Below are 21,116 nucleotides of genomic sequence, written 5' to 3'. Positions count from 1 at the left end.
TTCCTCTTTAGGTGGACAATTAAGTCAATAACGTGGCTGAGTGGAATCCAAACATTTTGTCCGGACGCACATTACTGAGCCTTCCTGTTGTAATTAAAGAATCCAAAGCTGGATTATTGGTTCCAAGATCCTCAACAATTCCATTTGTCTGGTTCTCTAAATTTTTCCAGAAATTTTTAGCGTTATCTTGGCCGGAAAAAGAAATAGTAATCAACTAAACGAGCTGAGCGCTATTGTACCGGATGCAAAACTATTTCTTTGACGGATTTTTTTTGGTCAAAAACAGATAAGCTTTGAAGAAAACTTTGAAAGTTAGCGTTCAGAACCCTGATGGAACCAGAGACAAAATTAGAATCAAAATTAGGGTCAAATGATGCTTTTAAACAAACAATTCGCCTTTGATCGAAATTACTTTTGTATTCTATGTAAAAGCTTCTCAAATTTTGAATTGAATAAATTTCTATTTAATAACTTTAGAAAGCCTCGGCGCAAAATCATCTTATAAGTTTTCTTGCAGTCAATTTAACCACAGCATGTAAACTGAAGGAGCAAGATCAAAAAGATATTAAGCGTGATCAATAAATTAGGCAAAAATTAGAAAACTTTGAGTATTAGTTTCTGAATTAATTTAAAAATCAGGACCTTGCCGCCATCTTTACCGAGTCCAACCTTAATCTGAACGGGTCATTATATAACAATTTTGTTTGGGAGGGTCTGATCAAAAGAAATTTTGGTCAAACTTCTCAACCTGGGATAGATTAGATTGCTCACTTAGTTTATGCTTCAAAAGTTTTGACTGGCGGGATTTTTTGGTTTGACACAAAATATCCCTCCAGACATTTGCTCAACCTAATACCCAAACTGCTCTTGTGGTTGAAAAACAAAAGTAGGGACTAGGCAAAAGTTAAAAAGTCAATGGTTGTAAAAGTATGCGCCTAATTTTTGACCTATTCTGCTTTTCATAGGGGCCAAACTGGGGTAGGATGACCGCCAAAAGGGTTGAGTAAAATGAACACAAAAATTTCAAAGCTATTTTCAGCAGATAAGAGTTTAACTGAATCTTTTTAATTCTTGTCTCTCTATGCTGGAGTTTTTTGTGAAGTTTTAGCCGATGATATTTAAGACAATTTCCTGAATTGGCAGAGAATTTCAACAGAAAACGATAGTTGAGTTCTCCCAAATAAATTCATTCCAAAACAAAATAAGTATTTGTCTTGAAAAGAGCATCTCTTGAGAATTTGAGGGGAAAAAGCGGTTTTGCCTCTAAAAACAACGCTGATCCTCATAAGAAAATGTTTTAATGCACCTGCTTGAGTTAGTTTCTTTCGTTCAGATTGCGGTTAGATAGGTTGGGGTTTAATTTTATTTTTGTGTTATCAGAACAATTGAAATAAATTTGAGCTAATTTTTTCGCAAGTAATTGCTTACATTTGAACTTATGGCGACATCGCTGGTTAGTGAGATTGCTAGAATAATCTTATCGGATCAATGAACTTTTTTTCACATTTTTGTCATATAGGTTTTTTACTAGCACATAGTCAAATTTTAGGTTGAAAGTGCTTAAGGAACAAAAAGCTGCAATCAGAGCTGGAAACAGTTCTTCTGTGTTCTCGGCTCTTGTAACAGCATTGCTTTCTCTATTTGTTTTCAGCTGCTCTTAAAAATACCATTTCATCATATTTGGCAGTGAAAAGGCTCTGCTTAATCCCAAAAATACAACTAGGCTCGACAAAAATGTCTGTGAAAAGACTTTTGTTATAATCAAGAAACAACTTTCCTCCGACAATAACTCAAATGGTGGCCGTGTAACTTTTGGGGTCTTTTCAAAAGTTGAGATTTGAACAAGTACTGAAAAAAAATTTCAAGATATGAAACAGTTTTTGTTACATGATGACATTTAACAAAACGTAGAATGTATGCTTTAAAAGTTGTTGTGTCGTAATATTCAAGGTCTAAATATTGTGTCGTCGTGAGTGTTTAATCGTTTCTGCTCTAATCAGAAGAGTTTTGAGAGGAACTGTAGGAAAAAAAATTTGAACAAGTCCAACGCATTCTAGTGTCTGAAGTTATTGGAGTTGGGCAAAGCTCTTATTGGCGCCAATGTTTTTTTTTGTTTCTATTAACCTCTTTTATCCAATTTTTCTCAATTTTCTAACCACAGGTACCAATCTTTAGGCGCTGTAGTGATGCAATTTAAGAGCGGAGAAGAGACAAAAGAATGTTTAAATTCAAAGTACAGCTAAAAATAACAAAGAAATCTCTTCTTCTATGAGACAACTTTTTAATTAAAGCACACATCTACAGATTGCTTCAATCAAAAAAAATTGATCACCCTTTAGAAACGATTTCAGAGTTTTCTGAAACCATCCTATTAAGATCCCCAAAGATAGGAGTTCTTAGAAGTCATTTTTTATAGAATAAAAGATGGAAATAGATTTCTTTCTACACTATGCCGAAGCCCAGTGATCAGTTAGACAAAAAGAGAGAAAGAGAGAGTAACTACTATATGGTGCAATTAAATCAGAGCTATTGAAGGTTGACCACCATAAATATTTCTTAGAAACCATACGTAAGACGTAAGTGGTTGTATGGCTTCTTTGATAGACCATACAAAAAAGTAAAGGTGATCTCAAATGACGTCTTTTGGATCACGTAGTACAACAAATATATCGTAGATATCGGTTTGCCACTAGTTTCCTATCAATCTTTGAATCTTTGAAACCCTAAATAGAACCTTTTTTCGGTTCATAGAAACCATAGCAAGAACATACAAGAAGTTTTGGCCCTTCTTGGATGGCACCATTTATGGTCTTACGTATGGTTCCCAAGAACCATTTTTGGCCTTTTTCATAGTTTCAAAGAGGGGTCAACCCGAGGTCGTGACATATCATGTGCACGGGAGTTCAACTCTCAAGTTAATGTTGGTTTCACTAATTTCTAAGCTAAATTTATACTTTTTCACCAATTTGGCCACGTATTCTCTGCTGTCATATTGCAAATCCATGCTTTCTCTTCACACATAATATTATGCTTGAACCGATGAAATGTCAGTTCGTCTCTCAGTTCGTCCCGATGGAAAATTTTTGTTGTCATATGAGGAAGTCCAATATCGCCAAACTCACTTCCGAGTATTACAAAAAGTGAGTTGGGTCGGGTCTGGAACCGAGTGTCAATCACAAGATCTCCTGGTCCAAACCCCACATCAAAGATAATGTTGATGCAGAAATCGTCACTGTAGCTGGCCTATAAATTTAGAACCGTATCAAATACATTAGTTGCTCTATGAATTTTTCACGCACCAATACCAAATTTTCTAAGATAAATGCAACGCGATCTGTTTAATACGCGACATGTTAGAAAATAAAGTCGACAAATCCCCTATAATATTTTAGCTCCCCTTATCCTCAAAGTTCTCTCACATTCTGCCAAATAAAGGGCTAAAAGTAAACTTTCAAAACAAAACCAATTGGTAACGAATCAAATAAAGAGAGACATTTTCCCACAAAGCTATTGACTAAAAAGAATGCAAAGACGTCAAAAGTTTTGACTAAAAGTTTGAAGTTACATCCGAGAAGCAGTTTTCCAACCGATCAATAAATGTGTACTGAGTACGCACCAAATTTTAAATGAAATTGTTAGAGTAAAAAAAAAATATTTACCTTTCATAGCGAAAATTGGCAGAATTAAAACTTGCGTTTACCTGAAAAATAGATTTAAAAAAATGAGGGGATTATATCATTCTAGTCATTATGTGGTCAATGTCGGATTACTCGAGTAAATTTACTCCATTTTCCCCGCCCATGTCTTAAGATTAGAGTAATAAGCCTGAGTAGAAAACAGTTAGAGTAAGCAAATATGGCTCAAATTTGCTTGAGATGTATCCGAAAATATTTAACAGGATGAGTTGCTCATTTCCAAATGTAGTGTCTAATAATTAAGATGAAAACCAAGTAGATCGAATTGAAAAAACCTAAATGTTGATTGATTTCATAAACGTCCCGTTCTATACTACAGCTGGAGAATAAAAAGACAATTAGCAGTTTCGCAATTACTCATAGCCATGTTCATAAGATCAGCTGAGTCTTTGAATTTGGTCGCAAGGAATTACTAATACATACAGGGCAATAGAGTTTTTGTTCCGACCCTCTTGAGGGGGGAGGAACTATATACTCAACTGGGTTTTTTTTTTTTTGTTCAGTGAATTTTCGCCGCTCGATATATTTATCGTAGAGAGTTGAGACTGGTATCATTAGAAAGCTCGTCCAGCGTAGAATATGGAATTAAAAAGATTTTTTTAATTTTCGTTTTCTACAGGGAGTTATCGAGGCTTAAACTTCTGAGAAAAGAAGAGTGAATTCACGTTGTTTTTATTCACATTTTCCGGAATTTTTGCCTAAATTTTCGTCAATTTTGCTAAAATTTGTTATAATTTTTAAGAATAGTGTCGTTGATTTCATTTTTGAAGACGAACAAGCATTTTTGATTGTTTTAATTTAATTTTTTGGTCAAAAAATCTGGATAAACATTTCAAAATTTAGCCTTTTTCATCAACAACAGCACGAAATAAGCTACTTTAGTCCACTTTGATTAAATTTGCCTACAGTACACCCCCAAACAGCACTCATACAATCTTTGTAGACTCAGAGGGGGGCTATCTCTACTTCAGAGTCCGCAGAGAGTGCCTTGTAGTTAAAACTTTGCCGTTTTTTGCTAACTTTACTCGTTGATTATCAAAAATGCAAAATTTATTTTGAGTTTCAACTCAGAAATTATCTATATCTACAACATTTGAAAAATCAATTGTTCTTAACGGACAATAAGTATTAACAGGGGTAGTTTTGGGCCATTCTTGGACTGTTACAATCCAAAAAAAATCGGGTTGTAATCAGTCGGTCTTTTTTTTTAAAAAAAAAAGACTTTTTTTTAATAATAAAGAACAGAACATATCAAATCAAAGCTCAGGAGTGATAGGTCCAACCAATTCGCTTGCGAAACAGCTCCAGGCTAATTCATTTAGTTTTTTAATTGAAAGTTTATGGTCGTTTTTTTTAAAAATAATTGACTTTTCAATAAATAATGGCTTAATTAACTTTTCCTCTATTTTTTTCTTAATTTGTTCAACTTCCAGCTTAGTGTCAGCAAAAAAAGACTGCTTCTTCTTTCTACTGAGTTAACATTTATTCTCGGTTGCAGTTTTAAGCCTGAAATTATTGTTTTCTGGCTTTGATACTACAAGATTTTAGATTTTTGTTTGTTTTGATATTTGCCAGTTTTTCATGTTTTCTAATTTTGTCACATTATCACATTATTGACAGTTCTCATGTCACCTTATTAGCATTCAAATTAAAACACAATTGAACATATTAAAATCTTGAAAGATATAAATCATCGTTTTAATGGCCTCGACGCCTCTTTCTTGAAGAAATCAATTGAATTTTTTAATTTTGTCTTAACTGTCATTTATACTTTGTCGTTTCGGTCGTATGAAATTTCCTGTTTAGTGATAGCTTTCATTGGCTTTTCATGAAAGAATAGAAAAACCGATATTCTGATATTAGCAGATAGCTGATAGCTTTTATGACTTTCAAGCCCATCGTTTTCCAAAATTAAAAAATAACTTTTTTAACTTCGCAATTTTGTTCTTTTTATGTTTCTTTTTGTTACCTAATCTCGTTAGTTGATTACAGGTCAAATATGACATTATGGGTGTCAAGGGAATAAAAGGGATTAGTGTCCAAAAATCTTTTTTTTAAAGATTTTGTTATGACCTTACTGGCTTCGACACCGCTTTTTCACAAAAAAAAATTAAATTAATTTGATTTTTGTCATATTTGGCGTTCTTTTTGTAGATGCAAGAAATATTCTGGATAATTACAGGTCTCGAGGGTTTCTTTTTCATGAAAAAACGACGATATTTAAATAGCTCTTTTTGTTATTAATGCCTTTCATGACATTGAATGTAATTTTGTTTCGAAAAAAAAATTAAAAGTATTACATACTTTAGCACTCCGCTTTTTTGTCTACTTGTTACCTAGTCTTACTAATGAATGGCCACGTACTACATTATAGCTGTTTGAAGAAGGCGCAATCAAATATATTTTGAGTGCCAAAGTTTGGCTTGACGGTTTTGACAGCGTTTTCTGGCAAGTTTCAATTTAAATTTTTTTTGTTCTTTGTTGTTCTTTTTAGCCGCTCTAAAAAATGAATAAGGTCAGGTCCTAATGCCCTTCTATAGAAGCAGTGGTAATCGCAAATTTGTGGTAATATTAATTTATTCCTAATGGTATTTATTACTTTGAAGTTAATTGTTTCAAAAAAATAAGTTAATTTTTTTTACTTTTCTGTTTTTGTTCTTTTTTGTATAATTGTTACCCAACCTTTCTATGGACTGGTCGCATATGTTTTCTGGTGATTTTTAAGTTATTTTTGTTTAGTTTCAGGTTTATCTGACGGTATGTTGACTTTGTTATTAAATTTAGTTTTTAAGAGGGACATAAATTTTTTGATATAATTAATGTTTGTTGTTGTTGTTGTTTGATTTTGCTGTTCGTTTTGACTCGCTTTCTTAATATTAACATATTACAGCAATCTAATGCATCAATTTTTACTCCACTGAGTTATTTGTTTTGGAGGTTATCTTATCGTTCATACAGAATTTTTTGAAAAAGACTTGGGCTTTTTTGGGATTCGCAAAAAATAATTTTTGGGTTTTTCTATCTGTTCCTCATTTGGTCGCCCATCCACAAAATTGTGGATGGGCGGGGTCGGAACCTTATGTGCCATTGCACATTACCGAGCCGCCTTGTTGTCTACATGCTCAAAACGAAATAAGTTTTGAAATTTGCTTTTTTGAAATTATTTCTTCATTTGTGTATTACGTCAAAAAATGTGTTTAAAGTTTGAAAAAGCAATGATTAATTTCATTGCAATTAGAGTTAGGAAATTATCGCTAAGTTGTTCAATTTCGATTGAAATTGAGCAAATATGTTAAGAGGTCATGAAAACCGACATCTCTTCAACTAAATAAAAGCTCCACAAATCCTCAATAGTTTCAGTTAATTGTGCTATTAGTTTTCGAAGACTTATTTAATAGCTAGCAACAAGTGACAAATTAACTGAATTTTGGAGCTAATGCAAATAGCTTTTAGTTGTTTTCATGGAATAGGTATGCATATAAACGTCGACAACTTCTCGAGAGTTTTGGAATTCAAAAATTTTGCATTTCAGCTAATGCACAGTTGACATAGTTCCGCTGAAACATTTCAGCTGAAACTAATTAGAATTAATTGTCAGAGTTTGAGCAAAAACCGCAGAAAATAAGCGCGAAAGCAGTTAAATTTTAGAAAAAAAAATCACCTGAAGACCTGGATATAATTTATTGCAAAAAACCGTATCGATCATATATATCATACAAGGCGGCTCGTTAATGTGCGTTCGCACATGATGTTCCGACCCGAGCTCATCTACATTTTTGACTTAATTGTCAACCAAACGAAGAGATTACAAAAATAGATGTTTGAATTTTAAAAAAATGCTAAAAAACCTAACTACAAATTGAATTACATAATGCCATTTCTCATTACAGCGCTCACGAGATATACCGATAAAAAAGACTACGAGAGAATACAGCAAACAACAAAATATGGGAAAACAAAATTTTCACGGCAGAAACCAAATAAATAATTTCAAAAGCACCTAGTAACAACGACAAAATGCAATCAGATAAAACCTTAACTCCACAAATTTAGTTTTTGCTAACTACACAGCAGATGTATGTTTTTCATAATGAGATTAGGTAAAATGTTGACATAGAGAAAAAATGAGGTTAAAGTCAAAGATCAATCAACATTTCTTAAACCAAATAATTTCAAAAGTCTAAAAAAATCTTTAGATTTTAACAAAATAATTCTTGATAAATTTACTAAAAAGTCGATATGAAACTAACGGGACCTGTCTTTGCTGAGACTAAACCATAGGAATAAACTAAATACGCAGAAAATCTCAAAAAAAAACGAACAAGTTACACAAAGACGCAGAAAATCTCAAAAAAATACGAAGAATAACATAAATTATTGTAGCCATTAAAATCATTAGCTATTATCTGAATTTTATTTAATTTTATTTCAGTTTACATTTATACTCATTCAGCTAAAATTATACTGAAAGAGAAAAGAAGCTCGTTCATTTGGGCCGCATTTGAAAATCATTGAGATCTGTTATTACCTGAATAAGCTAAAAGAAGAGAAAAAAAGAAACACAAATACACCACTCACAATATTTTTTATGAAAACGCATAATGCCCACCAAACAAAACATCAGTTACGACATAATATTAGTAGACAAGTTGTTTTTTGAAATTCAGGGAATTGGAGTGGACTTCTCAATGACGAGAATAAGTTGACGAAAAGAACAAAAAAACTGAAAAGTTTGAAAAATCTTTGAAGATGTATAATATCATATTTTTTAAGACTATTGGGTTTAAACTGACTGGTTCGGGTAACATCACTCATTAAAGTTTTAGGGGCAACATTACAGGCAACATTACAGGTTTATGAGACCGATCAGAATTTCACGGCTTCCTAAAAATTAAAAAAAAAAGCAAAAACAGCAAACTCACAAAAATTAAGCGAGAAAAGTTTCAAAGCCATTAGAGAATGAACTTTTTAGTATAAACTCTTCTATTTTCAATTAATTTTTTAACAGCAAGGTGATTGTTTCTATTTTTACAAAATGACTTGAAAAACAACAAATATAAACAAAGATATTAAAACCACGAAGTTTTTGAGAAAAGCCCTAGTATCAAAGACATTAAATTCAATTATTTTCAACGGAGTTAATTAAACACACTAAATTCTGCCTCGATGAAATAGCAATCATAGGTTTCATTCAGGTGACATCAATAACTCATAACAATAAGTCGTATGGCAAAGAAAAATACATAAAACCACGAAATTTTTGAGAAAAACCATAGTTTCAAAGTCACAAAATTGTACAGCTTTCAACGGAAGGCATTTAATACGCTAAATTATGCCAAGATGATGTGACGACTTGGATGTTTGTCATTCAGAATTTATCAATAAGACATTACAACAAGTCAGTGACTTTGAAAACAACAACAAAAACAAGCAAAATCCAAAAGTTCGGTAGAAAATTGAGAGAAGAAAGTGTCGAAGCTTATTAAACCATAAGCTTTTTTCTCTGAAAAATTTTTCAACGATCCATTGATCGTCTTCACTAAGCCAATGGGAGCTATCAATATTATGATAATGTAATACGATTTCAGAAGGAACCAAAATTAATAAAAAAATCCAAAAATTTTAAAAATTATGAAAACTCGTGCACCGAAGCCAAAAAAACCAATAGTTAGAAGACAAAACCGCTAACTAGATAAATTGTTGCTGATGTAAAAAAAGCTGTTCTTTCATTACCGAGACTGACTTACAATACACGAAAATAAGCTTAAGATTGATTTATGTTCAAAAAAATTTCAAAAAAAGAACACTTTTAAAGTCTTAACAGCCATTAAACTTAAATGCTTTCATAGGAATTCAATGAATACGCTCAGCTATGCCACGATGTGAATACAAGAATGTTTATCATGCCTAGGTAATCAATAAGACATCACAATATGGCTTATGACTATGAAAAAAAAACAACAAATACAGGCACAAACCAAAATTTCTTTAGAAAAATGGGAGAAGAAAGTGCTGAAGCCATTTAAACCATATTTTTCTCCCAGAAAATTTTATCTATGATCCTTTGCTCGTATTCACTAAGGAAGATGTAGCCATCATTATTAGGATGACGTGATAAGATTTCAAAATGAACCAATAAAACGAAATGTCCAAAAATTTTTTTTTAAAATTTGAAATCTTGTGGCATTGAAGACGAATAACCAATAGTTATTTGATAAAGCCGCCAGTGACATTAACTTATGTTGCAGTGGTATGAAGGAGTTCAATCCTGTTTTAACGGAGACGAACTTACAGTTCACAAAAATAAGTTTATGATTTACTAATTTTAAAAAATGTTTCGAAAATTTATTTTCAAAGTCTTAACAGCCATTAGCTGTCCACTCACAACACTAGATAGGTTCACTTAATGCTCATTAGCAAATCTATTAGTCAACAAGTTTATGCCATAGGGTTATAAAATTTCAGTAAAACCTCAAAAAATAAATCAAAATTTCGTTTGAAATTACGAAATTTGAGATACGAATCCAAAAAAAAAACATGAACGATCCCTTCGAAACAAATTGATTGTTCATTGGGCTTCATTTGATCGTAAAAGAGGTTTGTCATTATCGGAACTTCGATGTTAAAAGTGTCTAGTAGTCTCTAGGTGACTTGAAGAAACAAAAAAATTGCAAAATTTTCTAAAGAAAGAGCTCCCAAACCTAATTCGATTTTTTTTATATATTAAACTTCCCACTAAGACTAGAACTAGTCTTTGTTATCTCCTTTTGTCTATTAAAAACCTAAAATTGATTTACTTTTTGGCGTGAAATCTAGTTTTGAACTAAATTTTTCGTAGAAAAAACGTTAATTCGAACGAAAATTACGGTAAAAGTGAACAAAAGTGAACCAAATATCAAGTGTTCACGTGAAACTTTAAACCTCGATAACTCCTCGAAAAAAACGGAATTCTAAAAAATCTTTTTAATGTCGAATTCTACGCTGGACGAGCTTTTTAATGATACCATGCACATTTCTCTACGATGGCCATATCGGTCGGCCAAAATTCACGGAACAAAAAAAACCCATTTGAGTATATAGTTCCTCCCCCCACAAGTGGGGTCGGAACAATAATTCCAGAACTTAACTCCACGAAGTGAGTTTGTAGTAAATACGAAGCTAAATATGATCTTTGGTTTAAGGGGATCAACTAAAAATAAACTTTGAAATGAAGTTTGGCCAAAGGAAATAGGTTTACAAAAGTGCAGAGCAGTGAAATCTGGCAGCATATGATTTCTTTTGTAATTAAATAATCCGAATTCAATTGGGCTAATTTTTGCTTAATTATTTTTAGCTTTAATTTTGGAGCTGCAGAACATAACTCAGCCACAGTGAAAGCTAGACGTGACATAGGTGGAACCCGATTACGCATGATAATGGAACTCAAAATTTCACTTAAGTTTGCCCAGCCTTATTGGGATAATTAAACACACTTTAATCTGGGAAATCGTATTTTGCATGACTGCTTTTGCTGTGAATGGAAACTAAAGCTCAATTTTAAACTTTCTTTCAACGTTTTGCTTCAGTTCCGGCCATATTTAGACCTTAATTGATAAGTAGTTTCAGGATTTCAATCATATTGTGTTAAGCACATTGCTTATAAGTAATTAGTAAAAGTATTGCGAAAAAGTCAAAAATTTGAAAAGCTATTGAACAAACTTTATGTATGTAGACAGTAGTATCTGATATTGATGAAAATCAATTTTTCCATTCTTTTTTTGATGTTTGAATTGTATCATGCCCCAAGCATTCCCCAAAATTTTGATTTTACATTAAAAAATTTTATGCGTTAAATCATTTATTGTTTCATTTTTGAAAACAATGGTAAAAAAATACTATGTGCCATAGTGCACCTCTTACCAAGTACATAAAAAACATAGTTCAATTGCGGTCAATCTAAGATAACTTCATAACCTACTAACATTTTACTTAAGCAATGAGTTTTTAAATTTAATAAAAAACATTGCACTTACTTAATTGTCAAGAGCCGAAAACAGCGAAAACCGAAGAGGCGGTGGAATCATTAGGCAAAATTATTTGCTCTACGCAGCATGCAAAATTTAATGCTCAGTAGTCTTGTACTTTTTATTGTATTTGTTGCACAGTTAAAATTTTTAATTGTCTGTTTACAGTCAAGATAATGTATATAAAATATATTATGTAAACGTGAAAAATATTGAAACCATCTTAAAGCAATTTCCACAATCATTCCGACTTGGTATTGATTTCTCCAAAAATTTAAAATCGGGAGTAAAATACCCAGTCGATATGCTTTGTACATAATTTGCTCCAAAATTGTGACACCATGAAAGTCTTGAACAAGTAAACTTCTTATCGTGCTCAATCGTTTTTCTGAAAAAAATATCAATTGGCAAATTCAAAACTTTAGCTGATGTGAAAACGCATAATCTTAAAAACAAGACTTTTTTAATTTTGTTTTTGGAACGCATATAATTGAGTGCAATTTTTTACAGTTGAACTTAAAAATTGAGACGAGAAACTCACAGAAACAAAGTTGAGTGGTTTGTTGTCTTCGTTGTGGTAATCGGTAAGTAGCCTTATGTATTGTTCTGGGATAATTCGTTGGTTGATGAACCCATTAGAAGCATACCGCTCAGTTTGCTGTCGACAACAGGTTGCTAAAAATTATCGTTTTTGGAATGACACTCTAAACGCTCTTTTTGTCCCTGTTGCACATACATCAAATGTCATAATGCTAACACAATTTGTCACTGGCCTAAAAAAACAAAAAACTTTCGCGTGATACTTTAATACTAAACTTTGTGTGAGGATACTACAAATCTATAACAGTTTTTCTAATACTCTATAGATTGCGATCTGGTAACATGCCTACGCCGATCAGAGCTTACGTGATTAAAAATTTGCATTGTGGATCTTACAAAACTTTACTTTTTTTGCAAAAACTAAATTTTACTGTGTAAAATCTGATATCGTAAACTTTTAAATTAAAATCTGTTAATTTATCAATGATGAAAAACTTGAATTACTCGAAAAGTTGAGATCATGTCTCCACAATTATTGTTCCGACCCCACTTGTGGGGGGGGAGGAACTATATACTCAAATGGGTTTTTTTTTGTTCCGTGAATTTTGGCCGACCGATATATTCATCGTAGAGAAATGTGCGTGGTATCATTAAAAAGCCTGTCCAGCGTAGAATTCGAAACTAAAAAGATTTTCTTGAATTTCGTTTTTTTCGAGGAGTTATCGAGGTTTAAAGTTTCATGTGAACACTGGATATTTGGTTCACTTTTGTTAACTTTTACCGTAATTTTCGTTCGAATTAGCGTCTTTCTACGACAAATTTAATTCAAAACTAGATTTCACGCCAAAAAGCAAATCAATTTTAGGTTTTTAATAGACGAAAGGAGATAATAAAGACTAGTTCTAGTCTTAGAGAGAAGTTTAATATATATAAAAAAAATTCGAATTAGGTTTGGGAGCTCTTTTTTTTTAGAAAATTTTGCTATTTTTTGTTTTTTTCAAGTCACCTAGAGACTACTAGACACTTTTAATATCAAAGTTCCGTTAATGACAAACCTCTTTTACGATCAAATGAAGCCCAATGAACAAAAAAAATGTTTCGAAGGGATCGCTCATGTTTTTTTTTTGGATTCGTATCTCAAATTTCGTAATTTCAAATGAAATTTTGATTTATTTTTTGAGGTTTTACTAAAGTTTTATAATCCTATGGCATAAATTTTTTGACTAAAAAGTGTAATAGATTTGCTAATGAGCAATAAGTGAACCTATCTAGTGCTGTGAGTGGACAGCTAATGGCTGTTAATACTTTGAAAATAAATTTTCGAAATTCTTTTTAAAATTATTAAATCATAAACTTATTTTTGTGAACTGTAAGTTCATCTGAGTAAAACAGGATTGAACTCCTTCATACCAGTGCAACATACGTTAATCTCATTGGCGGCTTTATCAAATAACTATTGGTTATACGTCTTCAATGCCACAAGATTTCAATTTTTAAAAAAAATTTTTTGGACATTTCGTTTTATTGGTTCATTTTGAAATCTTATCACGTCATCCTAACATTGATGGCTACATCTTCCTTTAGTGAAGACGTCCAAAGGATCATAGATAAAACATTCTGAGAAAAAAATATGGTTTAAATGGCTTCAACACTTTCTTCTCCCATTTTTCTAAAGAAATTTTGGTTTTTGCCTGTATTTGTTCTTTTTTCATAGTCATAAGACATATTTTGATGTCTTATTGATAACCTAGGCATGATAAACACCTTTGTATTCAAATCTTGGCATAGTTGATCGTATTCATTGAATTCCTATGAAAGCTTTTGAGATTAATGGCTGTTAAGACTTTAAAAACATTTTTTTTGAATTTTTTTCGAACATAAATCAATCTTAAGCTTATTTTCGTGGATTGTAGGTCAGTCTCGGTAGTGACAGAAGTGCTTTTTTTCTGCATCAACAACAATTTATCTAGTTAGCGGCTTTCTCTTCTAACTATTGGCTTTTTTGACTTCGGTGCACGAGTTTTCATAATTTTTATAATTTTTGCATTTTTCTTTAAATAATTTTGGTTCCTTTTGAAATCGTATTACATTATCCTAATATTGATAGCTCCCATTGGCTTAGTGAAGACGTTCAATGGATCGTTGAAAATTTTTTCAGAGAAAAAAGCTTATGGTTTAAATAGCTTCGACACTTTCTTCTCTCAACTTTCTACCGAACTTTTGGATTTTGCCTGTTTTTGTTATTGTTTTCATAGTCAATGACTTGTTGTAATGTCTTATTGATACACTTTGAATGACAAACATCCTTTTCGTCACATCATCTAGGCATAATTTAGCGTATTAAATGCCATCCGTTGAAAGCTGTAGATTTTTATTACTTTGATACTATGGGTTTTCTCAAAAATTTCGTGGTTTTGAAGTATTTTTCTTTGCCATATGACTTATTGTGATGAGTTATTGAAGTCACATGAATGAAACCTATGATTGCTATTTCGTCGAGGCAGAACTTAGTGTGTTTAATTAACTGCGTTGAAAATAATTGAATTTAATGTCTTTGATACTAGGGCTTTTCTCAAAAACTTCGTGGTTTTCATATCTTTGTTTATATTTGTTGTTTTTCAAGTTATTTTGTAACAATAGAAACAATCACCTTGCTGTTACAAAATTAATTGAAAATAGAAGAGTGTATACTGAAAAGTTCATTCTCCAATGGCTTTGAAACTTTTCTCGCTTAATTTTTGTGAGTTTGCTGTTTTTGCTTTTTTCTATTTTTAGGTAGCCGTAAAATTCTGATCGGTCTCATAAACCTTTAATGTTGCCTGTCATGTTGCCCATAAACCTGTAATAAGTGATGTTACCCGAAGCAGTCAGTTTAAAGCCAATAGTCTTAAAAATTATGTTATTATACATCTTCAAATATTTTTCAAAATTTTCAGTTTTTTTTTATTCTTTTCGTCAACTTATTCTCGTCATTGAGAAGTCCACTCCAATTCCTTGAATTTCAAAAAACAACACTTTTCTACTAATATTATGTCGTAACTGATGTTTTGTTTGGTGGACATTATGCGTTTTCGTAAAAAATATTGTGAGTGGTGTATTTGTGTTTCTTTTTTCTCTTCTTTTAGCTTAGTCAGGTAATAACAGATCCCAATGATTTTCAAATGTGGCCCAAATAAACGAATTTCGTTTCTCTTTTAGTATAATTTTAGCTGAATGAGTATAAATTTAAACTGAAATAAAAATAAATAAAATTCAGATAATAGCTGATGATTTTAATGGCTTCAATCATTTATGTTATTGTTCTTAATTTTTTGAGATGTTCTGCGTATTTAGTTTATTCCTATGGTTTAGTCTCAGCAAAGACAGGTCCCATTTGTTTCATATTGACTTTTTAATAAATTTATCAAGAACTATTTTGTTAAAAAGCTGAAGATTTTTTTAGACTTCTGAAATTATTTGGTTTGAGAAATGTTGATTGATCTTTGACTTTAACCTCATTTTTTTCTCTATGTCAACTTTTTACCTAATCTCATTATGAAAAACATACATCTGCTGTATAGTTAGCAAAAACTAAAGTTGTGGAGTTAAGGTTTTATCTGACTGCATTTTGACGTTGTTACTAGGTGCTTTTAAAATTATATATTGGGTTTCTGCCGTGAAAATTTTGTTTTTGCATATTTTGTTGTTTGCCGTTTTTTCTCGAAGTCTTTTTTTTGGTAGATCTCGTGAGCGCTGTAATGAGAAATGGCATTATGTAATTCAATTAGTATTTACGTTTTGTAACGTGTTTTTTAAAGTCAAACATCTATTTTCGTTATCTCTTCATTTGGTTGAGAATTAAGTCAAAAATGTGGATGAGCTCGGGTCGGAACATCATGTGCGAACGCACATTAACGAGCCGCCTTGTTAATTGTATAAGATAGATTGAAAAGGCTATATAAGATTTTGAATGGTTCGTAATTCAATAAGGTAAACAACTCATAAATTTTTCATTAATTTCATACTGAAAACTTAATCTTTAAGCAATGGCTGCATTTCATGTAACGGGTTGTGTGAAAATAAAACTGAATTTTTTAAAAAAAGAAATACCAACCTGATTCACACTTTTCAAGTGAAGTGAAATTAACTTGTTGAGCTTATTTATATTTTAGCGTTCGTTTTAGATGCGTGGCAAATGAATTCAGTTGATGCATAAACGTACAGTTTTTAGAACTGTTTTAGTGACAGTTTCGCAAAATTTTGAAGGATAGGTGTCAATTTTTAATTATTTGTTCGCAAATTTTATTTGAGAAATATCAATAACACCTGGATAATAATCGAAAACACTGAAATTTTGCTTTGTATTGCCAACGCTCACCATTATTCTTGTTTATTTCCATAAAAATCAAGGAAAATTACGCTAAATCTAGCCAAATTGCAATAAGAATTGTGCTCAATCTCATAAACGATTTTTTTTGAATATTGCTAAATTTTGCCAAATTCCACAGGGACTCTGGCTTGATCCTACAAAAACAATTTAAAAAAATCAAAAATTTTTATAAAATTGATAATCATATAGGTATTTTGTCATTTCTTGAACTATGCTACTGAGAAAAATACATTTCCAAATTATCCTACACGCTAAATCTTACAATTCTCGAAAATTTTTCTGATAAGTTTTCCACCACGAAATATAGGAATGAGAGTGCAAAGAAATGTGAATTGGGAATACTTTTACGAATTAATGCACAGGCTCTCACATCTTTTTGGTGACCGAAAACTGCACGTGCATCTTTTGAAACAAAAAGTTTGTCAAAACTTATTGTAAAAGAGCAGCAGTATGGCTATGAAAATTTGAATTCCACGTAGCTTCAACTTAGTAGCATATTTGGTCGCTTATATAGTTTTTTAAAACTTAAAAAAATATTTTGAAAAGCAATCACTGCTTTCGGGAAGATTGAGTGACTTTAAGCTTGATTTTTGTTCAGAAATTACAGTCGTGAATATAGAGTAAAAACGGGTTACTAGCATTTTTATGAGTCAACGTGCTAATAATTTTAGGCCCTTTTTGCCAATCTAATTATTTTGTTGATCTTAGTTCCCATTCTGAGAAACTCCGCCTGAATATCTCTGAATGGCGAGAATTCATTTGTCAGATTTTTTCAAGCTATAAACAAGAATTATTGTCGAATTTCGGTCCCTCTTTTGCAGCCGCCCCATTACTTATAAAAAAAGTCATCACGCTAATTACGTAACTTGCATCTCTATTTTTCTTTCCCACACTATTTCAGATCAATTTTTTAAAAAAAATTATTTTGCAGGTTTACAGTTTTCACGACATTTATTTCCACAATAATTTCTTAAATAAATTACGGCACTTACTGGGGTCGAGTAAGCTGATCATGTTGATGTCTCTCCATATTCTTCGAATCAAGTAACTGAAGAGGGCTTTGTTTCTTCTCAACATAAAGTCGTTCATTCGGGTGCTCCTCAGAGCAGGTGACGGAGATGGGAAAGTACTGTACCCTTCCAGACAGTAGTACATGCTAAAAATTATAATTATACTCAAACAAAACCGAATTTCTAGTTCCTGTGAACCCTATTTTGTTGCATCTCGCCATTGTTCATTATGCCCCTCCATTTGCCATTAATGTGTCATTATGTCATTATTAGATATGTAACAATGGGGGGGGGGGGGTGGGGTGGGGGAGTCTTTTTATTTCGAGCAATAGTTGATAAAACTTTGAATGACCTATTAAAAAATAAAAGCGTGTTGCGCTCAATTTATGCGTGGCATATCTGTGCGCAGAGCCTCTAACTGTTCAACGCAGATGGTCACCAATCCTTAGAATTCTTTTGTTTGGAATGTTGGAATGTAGATCATTATGATCTGATTATAGAATCTAAAGTTGTTTCATAAAAGTAATGATTTATTTTTTCTCATGTATCTATCATTTTTATTACTAATCAGGAAACCATTTTAAAATTATTATTAAATGAGAGCATTGAAATTCCGGGAAAATATGCCTCGAAATCTGATGTGGAGCTTATTTCCTTGAACATTGTGTTTTGGTAACGAAGAGAAAGTTTCAAATTGAAAATTAAATGAAATCGAAATCTGAAAACATTACAAAAATTTACTAGTTTATGTAGCCAGGTAAATAAAAAATAGTGATAAGCAATGTGCGACAGATTATACGACAGATTATACGACAGATTATACGACAGATTACAAAACTCGAGCGAAAGATTATACACAGCAGACGCTTCTCGATCTAGTTACAAAGGCTGCTGCCAAAGGTGGGCTTGAAATAAGCATCTCCAAGACCAAGTTCTGCTCAGCTTGCCCCGAGGACCAAATGATCTGTAAGGGAAATCCGATTGAAAAAGTCGATTCCTTCACTTACCTGGGCAGCATCCTCCAACTTGATGGTGATGTATCCCACGAAGTCCGAACCCGTCTTGGCAAGGCGACTGGCCGCCTTAAACAGCTCGACAAGCTTTGGAAACAACGATCAATTCCACCGAGAATCAAAGCTAAAGTCTACAAAGCATGTGTCCAAAGCGTACTGCTGTACGGATGTGAATCCTGGCCCGTAGAGATCTCTGACACTCACCGCCTTGATTCCTTCAACGGAAGAAGCCTCACCAAACTCGGTGTAGCAGCGGAAGACATCAGTACCATCATACAAAAGCGAAGGCTGACATGGTTGGAACACACTTTACGCATGGATCCAGACATGATACCGAACGCTAGCCTCGAATTTGAGAAAGCTGACAATTGGACGCGACCCCCCGGAGGAACGAAGGATACATGGAGGCGCTTAGTGAAGAAAGAGCTCCAACCCTTCCTGAAACCCCTCAAAATGACTCTTGCCCCCTCATAAATGGGAGTCTTGCTGGCTAGATATCGCCAAGGAGACTGCACAGAATCGGCGTCAGTGGAGAGCCATCGTGAGAGACGTTCATATGGCGGGCAATGGGCAGTAATGCTCGCAATGCCCTACAAGAAGAAGAAGAATGTTCGACTAATCTTGCGGGATCGTTAATCCTTTCTCATTGTGCTCCTAACCGAAATTGTTTCATGAATTTTCATTGCCCGATGTTCCGGTCTGACTTGGGAGAAATTTTCTGTACACTGTGCTGAACTACTTGAAGTGCCTTGATCTGACTGCACTTCCTGAATAATGATTGGACTGTCCACTGAAAAACGTTTCATCTTTTTGCCTTTGGAACTCTCTTCTGACGTGCTCGTTGCACATTGGATTACTTTTGTCTTAGCTTTTGGTGGTCTACTTGTACTGGTCGGATTTTAACTCTGTTTGAGCAAATTTTTATCATAATTTTGTTTTCAAATTTGTTGCTTGTGAGAAGTCTTTATTGAGCCGACATTTTTCAGCTGACTGTCGGGTCTTCTTTCCATTTACATTGCTAATCATATGTCCAGTCATCCTTCGTGCCAAACTTTGCTAAATCTGAATTGTTCACGCCCACCGCATTTTTGACATAGTGGAGGTTGACTCTAGTCCTGGGCTAACACCTCAAACTGGCCGTCGAGATGCTTCTACAATTTCTTCTAGGGGTCTGTTTTGCGTTCAACTGCTATCCTGGCAGCTTGCTCCGTCCTTGGTACTGGTTGATTTTTCTCCTCGAGGTATATGAATCGATTACATTACTCAGAATTCTTATTGTATGCGATGTTCGCATTCGTTTTGATTTCCAATTTCCTAGGAATAAATCGGAAAGTATTTTTGTCCTCGTTTTTTGTTATTATGAAAAATCTGCTCAGTCTAGAAAAATTTTTGTTATAAAAGTGGGATTCAGTTGCGGATTCAGAGATGAGGAGTTCGGAGGAGGATAAAGAAGTTTTAAGGTAGCATTGCTCACAGGCTGTCCAGTTTTTGGCGTGAAACGTCTGCTTTTTATTTTTGTTTCAGAGCTCATTTGCAAAGTTCGTTTAGGAATCTGTTTGCCCAAAGTTAGAAGTTCAAATCTTGCCATAACATTAATACCCTAGTCGAGCTTACACGCCTATCTTGTAAGATCCTGTAAGAATCTTGCAAAAAGCGCTTATCTTGTAAGATCTTGCAACCACACGCTTATCTTGTAAGATCTTGCATCTGCACGCTTATCTTGTAAGACATCTTGTAAGATCTTACAAGATAAGCGTGTGTAAGCCTTCTTGTGAAACTTGGCTATCTTGCAAGATGTCTTGCAAGATCTTACAAGATAGGCGTTTTCTGAACACATCGAAAAAATTAAGCAACTAAGAGAAACGGAATAAAAACGTACTTAAAAACTTTGTTTTGATTGTTTAACTAAAAGCTGTGAATTAAAAGGCAAAATTATGTTAAAATTATGGTTCCAATGGAATTTTTTTAGTTCTGCACCCGAGTGTTAAGAACTGTGAACAAATATGGTTGCTATTAATATTTGAGAAGACCACTGAAACAATTATTTGAAAATATTTCTCGAGTAGAGTAATTCAAATACCTTATTTACAGTGAAGTTGATATGAAACTTCTTGTTCAGGCCCGAGAGCAAAATTAATTTCCGGCGAGAAAATTAAGGCCTTGATTTTCTTCTTTAAGCTATGTGACAGACTTGAGATAATTTTCCGACAGAAGTTTGATATTTTATTTAAAACCATGTTTTTTAGGTCCCCGGCGATTAAAAACGACTATCTTGCAAGAATCTTACAAGAGAAAACGCCTATCTTGTAAGATTCTTGTAGGAAAAACGCCTATCTTGTAAGACTCTTGCAAGAGAAAACACCTATCTTGCAAGAATCTTACAAGGGAAAACGCCTACCTTGTAAGATTCTTGCAAGAGAAATCGCCTATCTTGTAAGACTCTTACAAGATTACGTGCCTATCTTGTAAGAGTCTTGCATTTAACG

The 21,116-nt window shown here is 33.0% G+C and overlaps 1 protein-coding gene across 1 annotated transcript in view; it reads right to left on the bottom strand.

Annotated features, from left to right (window-relative positions):
* The window catches only part of LOC142334825 (uncharacterized), a 69,922-nt gene that overhangs the window by 22,126 nt on the left and 26,680 nt on the right, over nt 1-21,116 (bottom strand). The window contains exons 3-5 of the mRNA XM_075383150.1: nt 17,600-17,763; nt 12,240-12,373; nt 2,963-3,243 (exon numbers count right to left, since the gene is read on the bottom strand). Of these exons, the coding sequence (XP_075239265.1) occupies nt 2,963-3,243; nt 12,240-12,373; nt 17,600-17,763 (579 nt within the window). The remainder of the gene's footprint in view (nt 1-2,962; nt 3,244-12,239; nt 12,374-17,599; nt 17,764-21,116) is intronic.

This window comes from Convolutriloba macropyga, chromosome 2 (assembly GCF_964194025.1).
Source record: "Convolutriloba macropyga chromosome 2, txConMacr16.3, whole genome shotgun sequence".
In the NCBI taxonomy this organism is placed as follows: Eukaryota; Metazoa; Xenacoelomorpha; order Acoela; family Convolutidae; genus Convolutriloba; species Convolutriloba macropyga.
Note: the sequence above shows the minus strand (reverse complement) of the source record. Positions and strands in the feature narration are given on the sequence as shown.